The sequence below is a fragment of the Salmo salar genome, chromosome 16, assembly GCF_965601325.2.
Source record: "Salmo salar chromosome 16, fSalSal1, whole genome shotgun sequence".
Classification (NCBI taxonomy): domain Eukaryota; kingdom Metazoa; phylum Chordata; class Actinopteri; order Salmoniformes; family Salmonidae; genus Salmo; species Salmo salar.
The window spans coordinates 23,873,567-23,896,026 of NC_138306.1; the positions used below are offsets into that span (position 1 = coordinate 23,873,567).

A 22,460-nucleotide genomic window follows, 5' to 3' on the forward strand; every position below is an offset into this window, starting at 1 on the left:
ATGTAAATCAAAACTAGACTTCGAACTGACGTCTGGGCCCAGTAGTTAGTGGTTAGTTCTGTGCGGACCAGAGTATGAGGGAGGGAGAGAGAGCTTATTTATTTAACTAGGCAAGTCAATTAAGAACAAATTCTTATTTACAATGACAGCCTACCAAAAGGCAAAAGGCCTGCGGGGACAGGGGCTGGGATTAAAAATATAGGACGAAATACACATCACGACAAAAGACACCACAACACTACATAAAGAGAGACCTAAGACAACAACATAGCATTGCAGCGACACATGACAACACAGCATGATAGCAACACAACATGGCAGCAGCACAACATGGTAGCAGCACAAAACATGGTACAAACATTATTGGGCACAGACAACAGCACATAGGGCAAGAAGGTAGAGACAACAATGCATCACGCGAAGCAGCCACAACTGTCAGTAAGAGAGTCCATGATTGAGTCTTTGAATGAAGAGATGGAGATAAAACTGTCCAGTTGAGTGTTTGTTGCAGCTCGTTCCAGTCGCTAGCTGTAGCGAACTGAAAAGAGGAGCGACCCAGGGATGTGTGTGCTTTGGGGACCTTTAACAGAATGTGACTGGCAGAACGGGTGTTGTATGTGGAGGATGAGGGCTGCAGTAGGTATCTCAGATAGGGGGCATTGAGGTAAAAGAGGGTTTTATAAATAAGCGTCAACCAGTGGGTCTTGCGACGGGTATACAGAGATGACCAGTTTACAAAGGAGTATAGAGTGCAGTGATGTGTCCTATAAGGAGCATTGGTGGATAATCTGATGGCCGAATGGTAAAGAACATCTAGCCTCTCGAGAGCACCCTTACCTGCTGATCTATAAATTACGTCTCCATAATCTAGCATGGGTAGGATGGTCATCTGAATCAGGGTTCGTTTGGCAACTGGGGTGAAAGAGGAGCGATTACAATAGAGGAAACCAAGTCTAGATTTAACCTTAGCCTGCAGCTTTGATATGTGCTGAGAAAAGGACAGTGTACTGTCTAGCCATACTCCCAAGTACTTGTATGAAAGGAGGGAGGAAGGAAGGGAGGTGTTAGAGGGAGGGAGGAAGATGGACGAGATGGAAATGGAAAAAGATAGTAAGAGGGAAAATTGAGAGATGGAGAGAGAGACATCACGTGCACTTTAAAACCCTCTGCTGTTTTCACAGATCTAGTTAAAACCCAAATACATGAAGAGAGTGATGTCATTTCAAAACATGACTCAGATTACACAATCCAACCTTGATAATAGTAATAGGCCTGTTTACGCTCAACTTCAGCTGTGTCTTTTCACATTTATTGATTATTTATATTACCTAGCTTGTGTCTCAGTTACCGAATAAACAAAGTGCTGTAAACAGCATTCCAACATGTTTCCAGTAATGCACTGGTTATCTGAAAAAGAGAAGTTTCTCTGCATGCCGACATAAATCAGAAATAAACACAGTGAAAATATGCAAACTATCCCTCATCTAAATAATTTTGTTCAAGTGGACCCTCGGCGAAGGGATCCATTTTAATACCACTCTATCCTTTTAATGCTACATTCAAGTAGGGGTTAAAATCCATCAGAGATAATGGAGAGTATAGAATAAGCACAGCATTCAGTTAAATCCTGACAGTGGATTATTCTAACAGAGTGTGTTTATTTCTCTGGCCCTAAATTGTTCTTGAGTGTATATTGGACAGAGAACTGACACTGAATGAGTGGGTTACCATGGGGATGGTGATGACTCACTGGAAAGAGTAAGTAACTCCCCTTTGACTCTCACACACACTCTCCATCCACAAACATGTCAAATCAAATCAAATCACATGCGCCAAATACAACAGGTGTAGACCTTACCGTGAAATGCTTACTTACAAGCCCTTAACCAACAATGCAGTTCGAGAAATAGAGTTAAGAAAATATTTACTAAATAAACTAAAGTAAAAAATGTAATTAAAGTAACACAATAAAATAACGAGGCTATATACAGGGGGTACCGGTACTGAGTCAATGTGCGGGGTACAGGTTAGTCGAGGTAATTTGTACATGTCTGGAGTCAATTGTCCGAAGTGTCCTCCTCTCCCTGTCCTCTCCTCTTATCTAAAACATATGGAAGACATATAAACTAGGATTTTGCTTTCACATGTCCTGCTCTTTCACATCTATGCAGATGAAGATAGATATGAATATAAGGAGACAAGGAGAGGAAGATTTCACACTATTGAGAAGCACGATAAGGGTCAAATGAATTGACACCTCAATTATCTTGTTTACTGCTGGTTTCCACTCCTCCTCCATTAGTGCACTGTGAAACTAAATGGAGAAATTCACAGTTAAACAAGTTATACAATATAGTGGTCCCTCAGGACACAATATGAGGATTATAAAACTAGAATGTCCTGTTGTAAATTTGCTGGCAAAAATAAAGGTACAAACAAACTGTTTCCAGTACACCACAACTTCTCCTTCAGGGGAAAAATAGAAAGGTTTTTTATAACGATTGTGTGGATGGTTGAGAATCAGACTCCCCTGGGTGAGAGGTGTTAGAACCAAATAACCCACTCCCCCTTTAAAGCATGTTTTCCAGACCCTGTATCAACTCAGGGAATCTTAGAGAGAATTGTCAAACAAATGTCTTAATGAGGTACAGGCTCTTGAAACAGAAACAAAAATGACCTGACGTTATCTGTGTTTGACACTGTGTAGGAAATCCAGCCCAGATGTGTGGGACTCTAAGTCCTCGCTTTCTCATTTTAAAAAAATCAGGCAACTGACCAATGAATAAGTGGAGAACTTTTACACTGAGGAACAGGAAGTTACCAGTTCCAGTATGTACGGAGGGTTGACTGAGGCTGGAGAAGATGTGAACTAATTAGTGTTTAAGTGTGTGTGTGTGTGTGTGTGTGTGTGTGTGTGTGTGTGTGTGTGTGTGTGTGTGTGTGTGTGTGTGTGTGTGTGTGTGTGTGTGTGTGTGTGTGTGTGTGTGTGTGTGTGTGTGTGTGTCTGTGTGTAGTAATTAGTTGACAGATAAAACAACACCTCGTGGCACAAAGTGGACTGTGAAGAGACACACACAAACACACACACTGTAATACTTTAATACTGTTGTATTGTAGTATTGTAACATTTCTGTTGTAGATGTGTGAGGATATAGTAATGATGTAATGTCTTGTATGATGTTTTGTTTATGATGTGTTATTTTATTTATGATGTAGGATTAAAACAAAAATGTATCCTGCTCGGACCCCAGGAAGAGGAACTGCTGATGGGGATCCTAATAAATACAAAGACAAAAAAAGCTCCTGTCCTTGTTCTATCTAGCCAGAACACAGCTGACCAGCTGAACAGTCTCAACTACAGTTTCTAGACTAAACATAACCTCATGGCAATGACAGGTGACTTGTCATGCCTAATACCGCATTACATTACTGTGTTTACGCTATCAGACCCACATGCCAAGTGCTGCATTACAGGGGACTAGGATGGCGTCAAAGACAGATGAGATTCTGGTTGGTCTGCGATGAAAACTTAAGCATAAGCCAACACAACTGCCACTTCTCGCTCCAGAGTTGGAGTGGCCTACCAGGAATTATGGCATTAAGTGGCATGGCATCGCAGACAGATATGTGAATCCAGCTCAGTTAGGAATAGGGCAGTCACACACAGACAAACATACAGGCCCAACGACAGTCACTTTTCTGCCTAGAGTGGAGGGTGATGGTGAGGCCTGCCGGGAGGCCTGATCTAGTAATCCAGTCTAGGTAGCAAAGCCTCACTGATAGTAAGATGTTTATTTTTGCCGGTTTAAGGAAAAACTATATTGCCCCTTCAGGTTACCTTGAGAATTGAAAACACTGCGTTCAGAAAGAGGGCACCCTGAGGAGGAAAACCCCCCTCCCGTCCAAACATGGCTACGGACACAGCAGAGGGTGTTAATGGCCTGGGTCTAAAATAAATATGAAGGAAATTGGCTGTGCAGTGTAGTGCCATCGTTCTGGGTAGAAGTTGCCCTTAGGCACATATCTAGGATTTAAAAAATGAACTCGCCCAAATCCTGACCTGAGCCATTGGGGTGGGTGCCTAGTCATGTGTATCGGGGGCAGCTTCATTCTTCAACTACGTAGGCACTGTGGATTTATACCAGTACAGTATTCTGTGGCACATTCCAAAGGCGTAAAACTTTGCTCTTTCCGTCAATAGAATGCATACAATTGGCCCATAATCCTTATCTCTAACTAAGACAATTCATTACCCATACACTGTATTTAGCAACCACAAACCCTCTTGGATAAATATGTGATGATAAATTCTTGCCTGTTATTCCTCTCAAGCCAGAGAGAACTGAGGCTCAGAGACAGAGAGATATCAGATATGTCTGAACAGTAATGCAACAAACATACAGCCACAGCCCAGGGCCCGACAACTTTGTGCTTCAAATGCATATTTGGACCTGTCTCATCTGTCATTCGCATGTGTGTCGGCCCTATTAACAGGACGCATGGGGAAATGGATGCCAAAGCAACCATCACACACATGCATATTCACTGCAGTGATATACAAGAAGAGAAAACAATGTGTGCTTATCATTACAGCATGGAATAAGAATGCGTTGCGAATGGTCCTCATTAGATGTTTTGATTTGGTTAAAGACAATGTGGAAAATAATAATAGGATTACAATGTGCTGTATAAAGGCCTTTCGTTTTTAAAGCTTTTCGTGCCTTGTGCCTTTTATGACCGATTTAGCTCTGTACCTGTTAACTCTTTTGGTGACATGCTGAAGCAGCCAAAGACTGCTATAATCCCCCAATTATCTCTTTCTCTCTCTTTCCTCCCCTCTCTTTCTTTACCTCTCTCACTCTCTCTTTCTTCATCTCATCCTTTCCTTTCCTGTCTCACTCACAGACATAGATACCCCCTTGAAGTGGACGCCCAATCTCCTCGAAATCCTTCTCACACAAGCAAACACCACTTTCAAGAAGTCCGTCAGCCCCCTCCTCTTTCTTCCCCTTCTTTCCTCCCTCCCACTCTCTGTCACAGCTTCCCACACACCGAGGTGGGTCTTTGGCATCCTCATGCACCCTCTCTCGCCCTCTCTTCTCTCAGAATTCTTATAGCTCAGGATAGCGATGAGGTTAGCTGTGCTCTGCGTGTGCGGGACCCTGCTGGCCTTCTCCACGCCCCCTGGGAACTATGCAAACCTCAGCAAGGGAGACTTTAATTGGGGTACAGAATCTGGGAGCTGCTTGGTAACTATAAAGCCTGCAGGGAAGTGTGGGGGAGAGGGGATGGACGAGGACGCATGCCCCTACCGAGTGACCCTGCCACCGCTGGATGTAATGCTGCCCCGGCAGCTCAGGGAATTGGAGAGGACTGTGAAGGAGGTGCAGAGGCTAAAGGAGACCGTGGAGCAGCTGAAGAGAGCCTGCATGGAGTGCAGGATAAGCCAGATGGAGCGGGCGAGAGAGAGGCTGGGGGACAGAGAGAAGGAGAAGGTGAGATTGGGAGAGAGGGAGAAGGAGAAAGAGGGGAAGAAGGAGGGGGAGAAGAAGACAGAGAGACAGGGAGACAGAGAAAGGAAGATGGAGATGGACAAGGAGGGAGAGGGGGCAAGAGGCAGGGAGAGAACAATTGTGGAAGAGAGAGAGGGAGTGGAGGAGAGGGCCAGGGAGATTGAGAACAATATTGTTGAGATAAGAAAGAGAGAACGGGAGAAAGAGTGGGAGAGAGAGTGGGAGCGGGAAAAGGAGAGAGAAAGAGGGGGAAACAGGGAATGGGGGATAGAGAGGGAGAGAAAAATTGAGAATGAGACCAAGAGAGAGGAGAGAAGGGAGCCAGGGATGGAGAAGGAGAACATTTTAGAAGGGGAAAGGGGGAGAGGGGGAGAGATAGAGAAAAACAGTGGGAGTGAAAATGAAAGAGAGACGTTATGGGAAACGAAGGTGGAAACCGAGGAGAGTCAGGGGGATAAGGTAAGGGAGAAGGATCTGGAGCATGAGAGTAGAGAGAAAGAAGAGAGAGGGCGGGGAAATAGGGAACAGATCGGGGAGAAGGGACAACATCAGGTGGAGATAGAGAGGGAAAGGGAGGGGAAGATAGAGAAAGAGAGTGAAAAAAAGAAAGAGAAGGAGAGGCAGAGCCAACATCCTTGGCAAGGGAAGAAGACCCAGGGAGAGAAAGAATGGCAGAAGAAGAAAGAGAGAGAGAAGCAAACCCCGAGCCACAGACAGACAGAAAAAAAGAAAGAGAATCAGAGAGAGGAGACAGTAAAGAAGATAGAGAAAGTGGTAGAAAAAAGAGTCCAAAAAGTGCAGAGACACAGCATAGTGGTGATGACAGATGGGTCAAGTGATAATCAGGACATAGCCTCAACTAGCCCAAGCACTGGTTTGACACAGGGCTCAATCCCCAGACCTCACTCCTCAGGACCAGACCAAACATCCACCTCCATCTCAGGCCCTGCCACCAATCCCAGCCCAGGATCTAGATCAGACACTGCCAGTGGATATATTCCAAGTCCTTCCTCCAGCTCAACCTCTAGCCCAAGATTTTCCTCCATCTCCAGCACAAGGAAAAGCTCAATTCTTTACATAAGCTCAAGTCAAAGGACCATCTCCTCTTTACCTCGCCAAGGAGCCACCAGGTCTGACCCCATCACAACCCCAAGTTCAGGCATCAGCTACAGGACTGACAGAACCATCCCAAGTATCAAAACAAGCTCAAACCAAACAACCATCAGCTCATCAAAAAGGATTATTAGCCCAAGAAACAGACCTTCCCAGAAGTACAAGCCCAACCAAACTATCCAGGCCATCAGACCTGGCCTTAAGCCCATACCACCCAGCCTGACTAGCTCCTCCAACCTCAGCTCACGGACCACCACCAGCTCCAGCACTGCACGGACAATGACTGACAAAAACCCAGGACCCAGCCCAACAATTACCAGGTCATGGTGGAACCCAAGGCCTAGCACAAAGCCAAAATCTGGGCCACAGCCCAGTCCAGGCCTAAAGCCCAGACACAGCGTAAAGCCTAAAGATGAACGAAAACCTAAACCAGGCGAAAAGCCAATCTCAGGCCTTAGACCTAAACCTGGACCAAAACCAAAGCATGTCCTAAAGCCCAGGCCACCCAGCCCAACCAGCTCCTCCAGCTTCAATCAGAAGACCGCTTCCAGAACTGACTCAACTTCAACCACCACCACTAGCCTTATCCCTGGGATCAGCTTTACAAGACCCAGTCTACAGACCACTAAGACAAGTACCAACCAAAGCAGCACCACACTGGGACACTCTTCAGCCACCACCACTAGTCCTAGCTCAAAGATTACCAGCCCAAGCTTCAAGATGACTAGTTCCAGGCCTGGGGCAAGCAGTAGCAATAGCCCAACTCCAGGAACTTCAACCACTGCTCAATATAGCCCTAGGGCCACCAGTCCAAGCGCCAGAATTGGGTACTTGTCAACCCCCAGACCCGGTCTAAAGCCAAAACCAGGAGCAAAGCCTATTCCAGGCCCCAGAACCAAACCTGGACCAAAACCAAAGCCCATACCATCCAGCTCTGTCCCAGCGATCACTCCCAGACCTGGCTCAACTCCAGACAACAGCACAAGCCTCAGCCCAAATACCACCAGTCCAGGATCCTATATTACCAGCTCCAGCCCAAGGATTAGTAATACAAGCCATAGTCTAGGGAGTCTTAACAGCACAATGCCAAGACACTTTCCAGCAACCACCACTAGCCCAACGACTTCCAGTTCATGCATCCAGACTAGCTCTTCCAGCTCAAGTTCAACTCCAGCAATTACGACCACCATTAGCCGCAGCCCAGGAACCAGCTTCACTAGCCTCATCTCAATGACCACCAGTAGCAGCACCAGCCCTGAGATGACACCTGCCCAAAACCCTGAACACAGCACAATGACTACCAGAACTTGGATTACGCCCAGACCTGGCCTAAAGCCCAAACCAGGAGCAAAACCCATTCCAGGCACCAGACCTAAACCTGGACCAACACCAAAGCCTGTCCTAAAGCCCAGACGACCCAGCTCATCAAGCTCTAGCCCAAAGACCAATCCAAGAACTGGCTCAACTTCAACCACCACCACTAGCCTTAGCCCTGGGATCAGCTGTACAATACCCCGTCTACAGACTACTAAGACAAGTACCAGCGAAAGCAGCACCAGACCGGGACACTCTTCAGTACCCACCACAAGCCTTAGCCCAAAGATTTCCAGTTCAAGGATACCGACCAGCTCTTCCAGCTCAAATTCAACTCCAGCAACTACAACCACCACAAGCCGCAGCCCAAGGACCAGCTTCACTAGCCTCAGCTCAAGGACCACCAGTGCCAGTCCCAGCCATGAGACAACGTCTGCCCAAAACCCTGAACCCAACACAGTGACTACCAGACCGTGGATTAAGCCCAGACCAGGCCTACAGCCCAGGCCTGGACTAAAGCCTAAACCAGGCACAAAACCCATTCCAGGCCAGAGACACAAACCTGGACAAAAACCAAAGCATGTCCTAAAGCCCAGACCACCCAGCCCAACCAGCTCCTCCAGCTTCAACCCTAAGACCACTTCCAGAACTGGCTCAACTTCAACCACCACCACTAGCCTTAGCCATGGAATCAGCTTTACAAGACCCATACTACAGACCACTAGGACAAGTAGGAACCAAAGCAGCACCACACTGGGACACTCTTCAGCCCCCACAACTAGTCCGAGCTCAAAGATTACCAGCCCAAGCTACAGGACAACTAGTTCCAGCCCTGGGGCCAGCAGTAACAGTAGCCCAACTCCAGGAACTTCAACCCCTGCTAGATCTAGCCCTAGGACCACCAGTCCAAGTGCCAGAATTGGGTTATTGTGGACCCATAGACCTGGCCTAAAGCCAAAACCAGGTGCAAAGCCCATTCCAGGCCGCAGAACAAAACCTGGACCCAAACCAAAGCCTGTCCTAAAGCCCACACCATCAAGCCCAACTGGCTTTTCCAGCTCTGTCCCAGAGATCACTCCCAGACCTGGCTCAACTCCAGACAACAGCACAAGCCTCAGCCCAAATACCACCAGTCCAGGATCCTTTACTACCAGCTCCAGCCCAGGGATTAGTAATTCAAGCCCCAGTCTAGGCAGTCTTAGAAGTACAATGGCAAGGCACTCTCCAGCAACCACCACTAGCTCTCGCCCAAATATTTCCAGTTCAAGCATCCCAACTAGCTCTTCCAGCTCAAGTTCAACTACTGCAACTACAACCACCGCTAGCCGCAGCCCAGGAACCAGCTTCACTAGCCTCAGCTCAAGGACCACCAGTACCAGCTCCATCCCTGAGACGACATCTGCTCAAAAACCTGAACCGAGCACAATGACTACCAGACCTTGGATTAAGCCCAGACCTGGCATGAAGCCCAAACCAGGCACAAAACCCAAACCAGTTACAAAACCCATTCCAGGCCCCAGACTCAAACCTGGACCAAAACCAAAGCCTGTCCAAAAGCCCAGACCACCCAGCCCAACCAGCTCCTCCAGCTTCAACCCTAAGACTGCTTCCAGAACTGGTTCAACTTCAACCACCACCACTAGCCTTAGCCCTGGAATCAGCTTTACAAGACTCAGTCTACAGATCCCTAAGTCAAGTACCAACCAAAGCAGTACCACACTGGGTCACTCTTCAGCCACCACCACTAGTCCTAGCTCAAAGATGAACAGCCCAAGCTTCAAGACAACTACTTCTGGCCATGGGGCCAGTAGTACCAGTAGCCCAACTCCAGGAACTTCAACCCCTGCTAGATCTAGCCCTAGGACCACCAGTCCAAGTGCCAGAATTGGGTCCTTGTGGACCCATAGACCTGGCCTAAAGCCAAAACCAGGTGCAAAGCCTATTCCAGGCCCCAGAACAAAACCTGGACCCATACCAAAGCCTGTCCTAAAGCCCACACCATCAAGCCCAACTGGCTTTTCCAGCTCTGTTCCAGAGATCACTCCCAGACCTGGCTCAACTCCAGACAACAGCACAAGCCTCAGCACAAATACCACCAGTCCAGGATCCTTTACTACCAGCTCCAGCCCAAGGATTAGTAATACAAGCCCCAGTCTAGCAAGTCTTAGAAGTACAATGGCAAAGCATTCTCCAGCAACCACCACTAGCTCTCGCCCAAATATTTTCAGTTCAAGCATCCCAACTAGCTCTTCCAGCTCAAGTTCAACTACTGCAACTACAACCACCGCTAGCCGCAGCCCAGGAACCAGCTTCCCTAGCCTCAGCTCAAGGACCACCAGTACCAGCTCCAACCCTGAGACGACATCTGCTCAAAAACCTGAACCGAGCACAATGACTACCAGACCTTGGATTAAGCCCAGACCTGGCATGAAGCCCAAACCAGGCACAAAACCCAAACCAGTTACAAAACCCATTCCAGGCCCCAGACTCAAACCTGGACCAAAACCAAAGCCTGTCCAAAAGCCCAGACCACCCAGCCCAACCAGCTCCTCCAGCTTCAACCCTAAGACTGCTTCCAGAACTGGTTCAACTTCAACCACCACCACTAGCCTTAGCCCTGGAATCAGCTTTACAAGACTCAGTCTACAGATCCCTAAGTCAAGTACCAACCAAAGCAGCACCACACTGGGACACTCTTCAGCCACCACCACTAGTCCTAGCTCAAAGATTACCAGCCCAAGCTTCAAGACAACTACTTCCGGCCATGGGGCCAGCAGTACCAGTAGCCCAACTCCAGGAACTTCAACCCCTGCTAGATCTAGCCCTAGGACCACCAGTCCAAGTGCCAGAATTCGGTCCTTGTGGACCCATAGACCTGGCCTAAAGCCAAAACCAGGTGCAAAGCCTATTCCAGGCCCCAGAACAAAACCTGGACCCAAACCAAAGCCTGTCCTAAAGCCCACACCATCAAGCCCAACTGGCTTTTCCAGCTCTGTTCCAGAGATCACTCCCAGACCTGGCTCAACTCCAGACAACAGCACAAGCCTCAGCCCAAATACCACCAGTCCAGTATCCTTTACTACCAGCTCCAGCCCAAGGATTAGTAATACAAGCCCCAGTCTAGCAAGTCTTAGAAGTACAATGGCAAGGCACTCTCCAGCAACCACCACTAGCTCTCGCCCAAATATTTCAAGTTCAAGCATCCCAACTAGCTCTTCCAGCTCAAGTTCAACTACTGCAACTACAACCACCGCTAGCCGCAGCCCAGGAACCAGCTTCCCTAGCCTCAGCTCAAGGACCACCAGTACCAGCTCCAACCCTGAGATGACATCTGCTCAAAAACCTGAACCGAGCACAATGACTACCAGACCTTGGATTAAGCGCAGACCTGGCATGAAGCCCAAACCAGGCACAAAACCCAAACCAGTTACAAAACCCATTCCAGGCCCCAGACTCAAACCTGGACTAAAACCAAAGCCTGTCCAAAAGCCCAGACCACCCAGCCCAACCAGCTCCTCCAGATTCAACCCTAAGACCGCTTCCAGAACTGGTTCAACTTCAACCACCACCACTAGCCTTAGCCCTGGCATCAGCTTTACAAGACTCAGTCTACAGATCACTAAGTCAAGTACCAACCAAAGCAGCACCACACTGGGACACTCTTCAGCCACCACCACTAGTCCTAGCTCAAAGATTAACAGCCCAAGCTTCAAGACAACTACTTCCGGCCATGGGGCCAGCAGTACCAGTAGCCCAACTCCAGGAACTTCAACCACCGTGAGATCTAGCCCTAGGATCACCAGTCCAAGCACAAAAATTGGGTCCTTGTGGACCCATAGACCTGGCCAAAAGCCAAAACCAGGTGCAAAGCCTATTCCAGGCCCCAGAACAAAACCTAGACCAAAACCAAAGCCTGTCCAAAATCCCACACCAAGGAAAACTGGCTCTTCCAGCTCTGACCCAGAGATCACTCCCAGACCTGGTTCAACTCCAGACAACAGCACATGCCTCAGCCCAAATACCACCAGTCCAGGCTCCTGCACTACCAGCTACAGCCCAGGGATAAGTAATTCAAGCCCCAGTCTAGGCAGTCTTAACAGCACAACAGCAAGACACTCTCCAGCAACCACCACTAGCCCAAAGACTTCCAGTTCAAGCATCCCAACCAGCTCTGCCAGCTCAAGTTCAACTCCAGCAATTACAACCACCACTAGTCGCAGCCCAGGAACCAGCTTCCCTAGCCTCAGCTCAAGGACCACCAGTACCAGCTCCAGCCCTAAGATGACATCTGCCAAAAACCCTGAACCCAGCACAATGACTACCACACCTAGGATTAAGCCCAGACCAGACCTACACCCCAAACCTGGCCAAAAGCCCAAACCAGGCACAAAACCCATTCCAGGCCACAGACCAAAACCTGTACCAAAGTCAAAGCCTGTCCTAAAGCCCAGACCACCCAGCCCAACAAGCTCCTCCAGCTCTAGCCCAAAGACCTATCCCAGAACTGGCTCAACTTCAACAACCACTACTTGGCTTAGCCCTGGGATCAGACCCAATCTACACACAACTAAGAAAGGTACCAGCCGAAGCAACACCACACCGGGACACTCTTCAGCCAGCACCAATAGTCCTAGCTCAAAGATTACTAGCACAAGCTACAAGACTACTAGTTCCAGCCCTGGGGACAGCATTAGCAGTAGCTCAACTACAGGAACTACAACCACCACTAGACCTAGCACAAGGACCACCAGTCCAAGCTCCAGAATTGGGTTCCGGTGGACCCCCAGACCCAGTCTAAAGGCAAAACCAGGTGCAAGGCCTGTTCTAGGCCCCAGACCCAAACCTGGACCAAAATCAAAGCCTGTCCTAAATCCCACACCATCAAGCTCAACTGGCTCTTCCCTAGCCGTCCCAGAGATAACTTCAAGAACTGGCTCAACTCTAGACACCAGCACAAAACTCAGCCCAAATACCACCAGTCCAGCCTCCTTTACTACCAATTCCAGCCCAGGGATTAGTAATCCAAGCCCCAGTCAAGGCAGTCTTAACAGCATAAGGCCAAGACAAACTCCAGCAACAACAACCATCACTAACCACAGCTCAAGGACCAGCTTCACTAGCCTCAGCTCAAGGACCACCAGTACCAGCTCCAGCCCTGAGACGACATCTGTCCAAAACCCTGAACCCAGCACAACGACTACCAGACCTAGGATTAAGCCCAGACCTGGCCTAAAGCCAAAACCAGGTGCAAAACCCAGCCAAAGTAGCACCACACTGGGACACTCTTCAGCCACCACTACTAATCCTAGCTCAACGAATACTGGCCCAAGCTATAGGACGACTAGTTCCAGCCCTAGGGCCAGCAGTAGCAGTGGCCCAACTCTAAGAAATTCAACCACCGCTAGATCTATCCCAAGGACCACCAGTTCAAGTGCCAGAATTGGGTCCTTGTGGACCCCCACACCCAGCTTAAAGCTAAAACCAGGTGCAAAGCCTATTCCAGGCCACAGACAAAAACCAGGACTGAAATCAAAGCCTGTCCTAAAGCCCACACCATCAGGTTCAACTCCAGCAACTACAATTACCACAAGCCGCAGCTCAGGGACCAGCTTCACTAGCCTTAGCTCAAGGACCACCAGTACCAGCTCCAGCCCTGGGATGACATATGCCCAAAACCTTGAACACATCACAATGACTACCAGACCTAGGATTAAGCCCAGACCTGGCCTAAAGCCCAAAGCAGGTGCAAAACCCATTCCAGGCCCTAGACCCAAACCTAGACCAACACCAAAGCCTGTCTTGAAGCCCAGACCACTCAAACCAACCAGCTCATCTAGCTCTAGCCCAAATACTTATCCAAGAACTGTCTCAACTTCAACCACCACCACAAGCTTTAGCCCTGGGATCAGCTTTATAAGACCCAGTCAACAGACTACTAAGAAAAGTCTCAGCAAAAGCAGCACCACACCGGGACACTCTCCAGTAACCACCACTAGCGCTATCCCAAAGACTTCCAGTTCAAGCATCCCGACCAGCTCTTCCAGCTCAAGTTCAACTCATGAAGCAACAACCACAACTAGCCGCAGCCCAAGGACCAGCTTCACTAGCCTCAGCTCAAGGACCACCAATACCAGCTCCAGCCCTGAGACAATGTCTGTCCAAAACCCTGAAACAAACACGACAACTGCCAGACTTAGGATCAAGCCCAAACCTGGCCTACAGTCTCGACTTAACCTACAGCCCAAACCTGGCCTGAAGTCTAAACCTGAACTAAAGAACAAACCAGGCGCAAAGCCTATTCCAGGCCTAAGGCCTAAACCTGGACCACAATCAAAGCCCATCCTAAAGCCCAGACCACCCAGCCCAACCAGCCTCAACCCTAAGACCAGTAACATAACTCCCACCACTAGCCTCAGCCCTGGGATCACAAGCCACAGTTGGCAGACCACGCGGACAAGTACCAGCCAAAGTAGCACCACACCAGGCCCCTTTCCAGGCACCACCACAAAGATTACTAACCCAAGCTACAAGACCACTAGTTCCAGCCCTGGGGTCAGCATCAGCAGTAGCAGTAGTGGTAGCCCCACTCCAGGAACTACAACCACTGTTAGACCTAGCTCAAGGACCACCCATCCAAGCTCCAGAACTAGGTTCTGGTTGACTCCCAGACCTGGCTTACAGCCTAAACCAGGCTTAAGGCCTATTCCAGGACCCATACCTGGACCAAAGCTCACACCTGACTTAAAGCCCAGACCACCCAATCCAACCAGCTCCCCCAGCTCCATCTCAAAGACCACTCCCAGACCTGGCTCAACTTCAGACATCCCCACTAGCCTCAGCCCAAAGACCACAAGTCCAAACTCCAGGACTACCAGCTCCAGCCTTGGGATTAGCTTTACAACCCCCAGTTCAGGCAGTCTCAGCAGAACCACACCAAGTCACTCTAAAGCAACCACAACCACCACTAGCTCTAGCCCAAAGATCACCAGTTCAAGCATCCGGACAGGCTCTTCCAGCTCAAGAAGCATCACACTAAGCCCAACTCCAGCAACCAAAACCACCACTAGCCCCAGCTCAAGCACCAGCTTCACTAGCCTCAGCTCAAGGGCCACCAGTACCAGCATCAGTCCTGAGTCAAAGTCTGCCCAACATCCTGAACCCAGCTCAACAACCCCCAGATTTAGCATTAAACCCAAACCTGGCCTAAAACCCAAACCAGACCAAAAGCACAAACCAGGCCGAAGGCCTATTCCAAGTTCAAAGCCTAAACCTGGATCAAAGCTTAAACCAGTCTTAAAGCCCAGACCACCCAGCACGACTAGCTTCTCCAGTTCAGGACCAAAGACCACACCCAAACCCGGCTCAACTTCAACCACCACCACTAGCCTTAGCCCTGGGGCCAGAACCAGCAGTAGTCCCACTCCAGCAACTACAACCACCACCAATCCAATTATCAAGGCCAGCTCCTCCACCACTAACCCCAGCCCATCAACCAGCTTTACTAGACTCAGCTCACTGAGCATCAGTGCCAGCTCCGGCCATGCGACAAAGTCTGACCACAATCCTAGACCCAGCCCAACGATCACCAGGTCCCAGTGGATCCCCAGACTTAGCACAAAGCCAGAATCTGGGCCACAGCCCAGACCAGGCTTACAGCCCAGACCCAGCCTAAAGCCTAAAGATGACCTAAGGCCTGAAACTGAACCAAATCCCAAACCAGGCCCAAGGCCTATTCCAGGCCTAAGACCCAAACCAAGACCAAAACCAAAGTCTGTCCTAAAGCCCAGACCAGCCAATCCTACTAGTTCTTCCAGCCCAAAAATCACTCCCAGGCCTGACCCATCTCTTACCACTATCCATAGCCCAAGCTCCAAAACTACCAGTTCAAGCTTCAGGTCTATCAGCTTCAGCTCTGGGATCAGCATTACCAGCCCCACTCTACGGGACACCAGGACCAGTACTAGTCTAAGCAGCAGCACACAGAGCCACTCTATAGCCACCATCAGTAGCGCTGGCCCAACTACCACCAGTCCAAGCATCCGGAATGGCCCTTCCAGCTCAAGCCGAAGCAGTACAACACTGAGCTCATTTTCAGCAACCAGAATCACCACTAATCCTGACCCAAAGGTCACTAGTCCAGGATCCAGGATGAACTACAGTACCTTCAGGCTCAGCATGGGGACCAGCACCAGCGGTAGCCCAACTCCAGAACACACAACCACCACTAACACTAGCTCAAAGATCACTAGTTCAAGAATTTGGACCAACTCTTCCAGCTCAAGCAAAACAATCAGTCCAACTCCAGCAACCACAACCTCCATAAGTTCCAGTTCAAGGACGACCAGTATCAGCATCAGTCCTGAGACAAAGTCTGCCCAAAAGCTAGAACCCAGCACAACAACTACCAGACCTGGCCTAAAGCTTAAACCTGAACGTAAGCCTAAACCTGGCACAAAGCCCAAACCAGACCCAAGACATATTCCAGACCGAACACCTAAACCTGGACCAAAACCAAAGCCTGTGCTGAAGCCCAGACCTGCTCCAAAGCCTTGGCCCAAAACCACCACCCAAGGTCCAAGGACCACTTCCTCCACACCTAGCCCCAAGACATCCAATAGCCAAAGGACTATGACTGACCCCAGCCCACAAACGGCCACAAGCCCTGGCTCAAGAACTACAAGACCTAACCAACAAACTACCCTCAGCTCTAGCTCAAAAATCATCTCTAGCACAAGCCGGAAAACATCCACTAGCCCTGTCACAATGACCACTACTATCGCCAGTCTAAAAAAGACCAGCTCAAGGCAACAATTTAGCACAAGGCCTAGCCCCAAAACTACCATTACTAGTCCCATTCCATTGGCCAACTCTAACCATAGCCCTACTACCAGCCCTGACGCCCCTACCCCCAGCCCCGACTCCCCTACCCCCAGCCCCATACCGGAGTCTTCCACCCCCAGTGTGAGAGAACTGCGGGTGAAGACCAGCCAGGTATCTGCTAGTCTGAATGACACAAAGGATACAAGCGGAGGGCCAAAGGTTTCTCGAGGAGGGCATCCAAAGGTCCGTCCTGGGCTAAACCTGCTCACAGAGAAGGACCAGGTAGGCAGCAAGACTAACAGGACGGAGAACCAGCCTCAAAGCCCTGCACAGATTTCACCAGGAGGTAAGATAAATCAATTATATTTTACTTTACATGCTATTGTCTGCTATTTAAATGGAATTATGATAATTAGATTGTAATTGATAATTACATAAAGTTTAGTTTGAGCTTTCTTACGGGTTCACTGAATCAAGCCGTATTATGTATTATTTGGTACCAGGTAGCCTATCGTAGATAGCTACCAAATGTGTTGACAAGATCCAGAAAGGCTTTGTAAACTTAATAGAATCGTGCTATCCAAATACGGCACTACAAATTCTGACTACAGCCAACACAGATGTAGGATCTTCATTTAAGCCAGTTTGCTACAGCAGGAAAATAATCCTGCAGCAACAGGAAATTTGTATTATTATGTGGATTATAATTAATAGACATTTTTGTAGAGGTTAATACATTTTTCATAAGGGAAAATCAAGTATGACACGTCTAAGTGGAAATGACAAATTACAAAAAGAAGCCTTTTTGAACCTCAAATACACTACAAGTTTTAAATGTCCTGCATTGCAGAAAATACATCCTGCAACAGATTAAGATCCCACATAAGTACAAAAACCCTATCCTTTCCCCATTGGTTAAGATAAATTATAAACTTCTATTGAAACAGTGTAGCCTAGGTTATGGCAGATAACAGTAGAAATTGTGACTGGAAAATATATTGTTGTGAGTGGAACAATGTTGTTCTGGAAAAAAATGTAATATTGCTCAATCAACTTTATATCAGTGTGATATCATCTCCATTATAAATTATGAGGATTGTAACTTTGAAGTCCAAGCGACCTAAGGTGATGTTTAATGAGCCTATTATACTGTGGTGGAGGTTTGACATCATCATCTTTGTAACAGATGTTGTGTGGTTTGTGGTTATTCTCTGTTAAATTAAGAATTTATATATGTGAGCATGTGCATGTCTGTGAGTGTGTGTGGCTTAAATAGGGATCAAGGTGTGACTGTGCAGAGCATGCTTTTAGGTCATAGTCAGCTTAAACACTCATTGTTATTGCTGAATGGCACATATATGAAATAACAAATTAAGTGTCACACAAAGCTATTGCTAGCTTTTATTAATGTACAAGGCCACTTTAAGCCAAGCACCTAAATGTTTTACCGACTTAACAACTCTAATTGACATTTAACTGAAATCTGTTTCAGGGACATTTTCTTTAACATAAATATACTTCAAATTTATGGTAACCGATAAATCCTAACTATTTCAGCATGATACAATCATATTCTAATCTTGTGTGTATAGTTTCAAATGTGTGAAATATTGTATTTTGTTTGCAAAAGATACAAATAAAATAACCTTTATTTAATCAGCTTAGTTTCTGTAGGCCTACAGTAAGAACATGTATATTTGTGTTATGCTGCAAGGCAACTTTTCTTCAACAAGGATTACAGACTACTCCAATCTAATTTTCTCATTCCACTATCCTTCCACTCAACAGTTACCATGGCACCCAGAGACTGCTCTGACCACATGGCCAGGGGGGAGAGGAATAGCAGAGTCTACCAAGTGACCCCTGACCCTAAGAACGGAACCATTGCAGTGTTCTGTGACATGGAGTCTCATGGCGGAGGGTGGACCGTCATTCAGCTCCGTCAGGATGGCAGTGTGGACTTCAACCGGACCTGGGCTGAATACCGGACGGGCTTCGGTGACCTGATGGTTGGGGAGTTCTGGCTGGGCAACGACCACATCCACCTGCTGACCCGAAACAGGGTGATGGTCCTTAGGGTGGAGCTGGAGGACTTTAACGGCATGATGGAGTACGCAGAGTACAGGCTCTTCCGTGTGGCTGGTGAGCGGCTACGCTACCGCCTGTCTGTGGGTGGGTACTCGGGAACGGCAGGAGATGCACTTCAATTTAGCAAGAGTTACGACCACAACAACAGGTTCTTTACGACTCCTGACAGGGACTATGACCGCTACCCTTCAGGGAACTGTGGGGCCTACTACAGCTCAGGCTGGTGGTTTGACGCCTGCATGGCTTCCAACCTCAACGGGAGATATTATGTGGGAAAATACAAAGGGGTGCGGAACGGGATCTACTGGGGGACGTGGCATAACATATCCACAGAGTACTACCCGACTAATGACAGACAATCTTTCAAGACTGTCAGAATGATGATCAGGCCAAGGGGCTATGCAAAGTGATCGGCTGGCTGGCTCCTCGGTTGGCGTTCTCAGCAGTTGCAATTCTCAAATAGGGGGCCGGGGACCCCCATGAGGCCTCCGAGATTTTTCAATGGGTCCATGACAAAAGCAGGAAAAAGCTGATAAAATGCTCAATGTTAAAAATACGATTTTTTTAGGGAGGAGCACTGTTTGATACGCAAATGAAAACATTCAGAGTGTAGTGCTGTTTCATATCTTGGGGGTTTATAATGCCTTTTGTTTAACAAGCAATTTTAATATATTCCATCATTTTATTTACTCTTTCAAATATTAAATCTCTGATTCAGGCGGGTCAACAACACCTAAATCTTCTTAATTTCTTGATTAATATTAGTGGGCCTCGGAAAAGCCTCTCTGTTGGTAAAATACTGCCACTTGGTGGTCTGAAACGAAACACCACTTTTTTATGGTTTCAAATGGAACACTCAAACTGTGGAAAAGATGTTCAGAGTTCCTGAAGTAATTTATAAGATGTCTTCTTATTATCTATGTAAGGTTACAGTGTGAAAGTATTGTTGGAAAACGGTTTCATAGAAGTCTTTCTCCTGTGACGAGAAAGAGAAATACTCTTTGAGGAGGGTAATGAAGAGATGGACAAAATCTCTTAAATTGTACTGGAATGATTGACTGACGATTGATTGTTGTAATGTTTTTTTATTCTCAGTATTTTTTACGGGAAAAATGAAATGAGGTCAATAAAACAGAATTTAATTCCTTTGTTGATGTGTTCAGTCTCACCATGGTGTTGACTATACATGTATAACTTGTAGACTTTCTATGCAAACCTCTCAGCTAGCACGTAAAGACTCTGCCTCCACAGGTATGTATCCAAATATCCTCTTTGCAATGGCCTTTGTCACGTAAAGTATTAAGAGCATAATTTACCGTCTACAACGTAATCCAACTGCCACAACCCACAGACATTGAACTCCAGTAAGAACCTGTACAGAAGTAGAGTTGTAGAGAAAATAAAGTAAAAAAACAACATTAAATTCAGATCAAAGCAACTTTCCACTAGAGTGATGACAAACAGCATGTAGAGATAATTTCTCCCAAACTCATTGTGAAGAGCGCATCTCACACTTACATCAACATTGGAGAGAACCATTTGATTGATCACTGCCGGAAGGCCGTAGAAAGGCTATAGGAAGGAGAGATGGAGATACCGAGAGAGAGAGAGTTGAAAGAGAAGAAAACACTAACACAGGTAACTCAGGTGAAAGAGAACAAGAGAGCATCTGCTAAATTACCATATTATTAAACAGAAGGCAACACTTTATAATAAATTGAATCAAAAGCCATTGATTAATACATAATTTATAAGACATTCATGTTCATGATTTGCAGATTATTTGTTCATCTTTACAACTATATTTAAATGTCAGTGAGCAATTGATTAAAGATAAATAAATAAAGTCGCACACTATACAGTTGAAGTCGGAAGTTTACATACACTTAGGTTGGAGTAATTAAAACTCGTTTTTCAACTACTCCGCAAATTTCTTGTTAACAAACTATAGTTTTGGCAAGTCGGTTAGGACATCTACTTTGTCCATGCAAAAGTAATTTTTCCAACAATTGTTTACAGACAGATTATTTCACTTAATCACAATTCTAGTGGGTCAGACGTTTACATACACTAAGTTGACTGTGCCTTTAAACAGCTTGGAAAATTCCAGAAAATTATGTCATGGCTTTAGAAGCTTCCGATAGGCTAATTGACATAATTTGAGTCAATTGGAGTTATACCTGTGGATGTATTTCAAGACCTACCTTCAAACTCAGTGGCTCTTTGCAAGACATGGGAAAATCAAAAGAAATCAGCCAAGACCTCAGAAAAAAAAATTGTATACCTCTACAAGTCTGGTTCATCCTTGGGAGCAATTTCCAAATGCCTGAAGGTACCACGTTTATCTGTACAAACAATAGTACGCAAGTATAAACACCAAGGGACCACGCAGCCGTCATACCGCTCAGGAAGGAGACGCGTTCTGTCTCCTAGAGATGAACGTAGTTTGGTGTGAAAAGTGGAAATCAATCCAAGAACAACAGCAAAGGACCTTGTGAAGATGCTGGAGGAAACAGGTACAAAAGTATCTGTATCCACAGTCAAACGAGTCCTATATTGACTTAACCTGAAAGGCCGCTCAGCAAGGAAGAAGCCACTGCTCCAAAACTGCCATAAAAAGCCAGACTATGGTTTGCAACTGCACATGGAGAAATGTCCTCAGGTCTGATGAAACAAAAATAGAACTGTTGGGGAGGCTTGCAAGCCGAAGAACACCATCCCAACCATGAAGCACGGGGGTGGCAGCATCATGTTGTGGGGGTGCTTTGCTGCAGGAGGGACTGGTTCACTTCACAAAATAGATGGCATCATGAGGCAGGAAAATTATGTGGATATATTGAAGCAACACCTCAAGACATCAGTCAGGAAGTTAAAGCTTGGTCGCAAATGGGTCTTCCAAATGGACAATGACCACAAGCATACTTCCAAAGTTGTGGCAAAATGGCTTAGGGACAACAAAGTCAAGGTATTGGAGTGGCCATCACAAAGCCCTGACCTCAATCCCATAGAAAATGTGTGGGCAGAACTGAAAAAGTGTGTGTGAGCAAGGAGGCCTACAAACCTGACTCAGTTACAGATGACTGAGGTAGGGAGGATGGTCTCGGGGTCAGATGGTGTAGCAGCGGGGCTATACAGGCGTGAGAGCGCATCAGGCTTCACATACTTGGACCTAGAGCGGTAGGAAAATTGAACAGAGTGAATAACAGGGCCCATTGAGTTGAGTTGGGGCGCTTAGCTGTGCGGAAATATTCCATGTTCTTATGGTCAGTCCACACTAAGAATGGATGTTCCGCCCCCTCTAACCAGTGCCTCCGCTACTCCAAAGCCACCTTGACCGTGAGTAGTTCTCGATTTCCTACGTCATAGTTCCTCTCGGTGAGGTTAAGACGATGGGAAAGGAAAGCACAGGGACGCAGCTTTTGGTCCTGGGCAGAACGCTGGGACAGGACGGCCCCCACTCTAATGTCCGATGCGTCGACTTCCACCGCGAACTGACGGGACGGATCCGGATGGATTAAGATGGAAGCTGTAGTGAATCAGTGCTTGAGGTCTGAGAAACCCCGGTCAGCTGCTGGAGACCACGTGAGCAGAACCTTGGGGGAGGTGAGTGCT

At 47.3% G+C, this 22,460-nt stretch overlaps 1 protein-coding gene across 1 annotated transcript; it reads left to right on the forward strand.

Annotated features, from left to right (window-relative positions):
- The first annotated feature begins 5,092 nt into the window (after nucleotides 1-5,092).
- On the forward strand, nucleotides 5,093-19,997 carry LOC106573374 (uncharacterized). The gene is made up of 2 exons (XM_045697045.2): nucleotides 5,093-17,106; nucleotides 18,549-19,997. Exons 1-2 carry the CDS (start codon nucleotides 5,130-5,132, stop codon nucleotides 19,256-19,258), a joined length of 12,687 nt encoding a protein of 4,228 aa, XP_045553001.2. The 5' UTR covers nucleotides 5,093-5,129; the 3' UTR covers nucleotides 19,259-19,997.
- The last annotated feature ends 2,463 nt before the right edge of the window (nucleotides 19,998-22,460 follow it).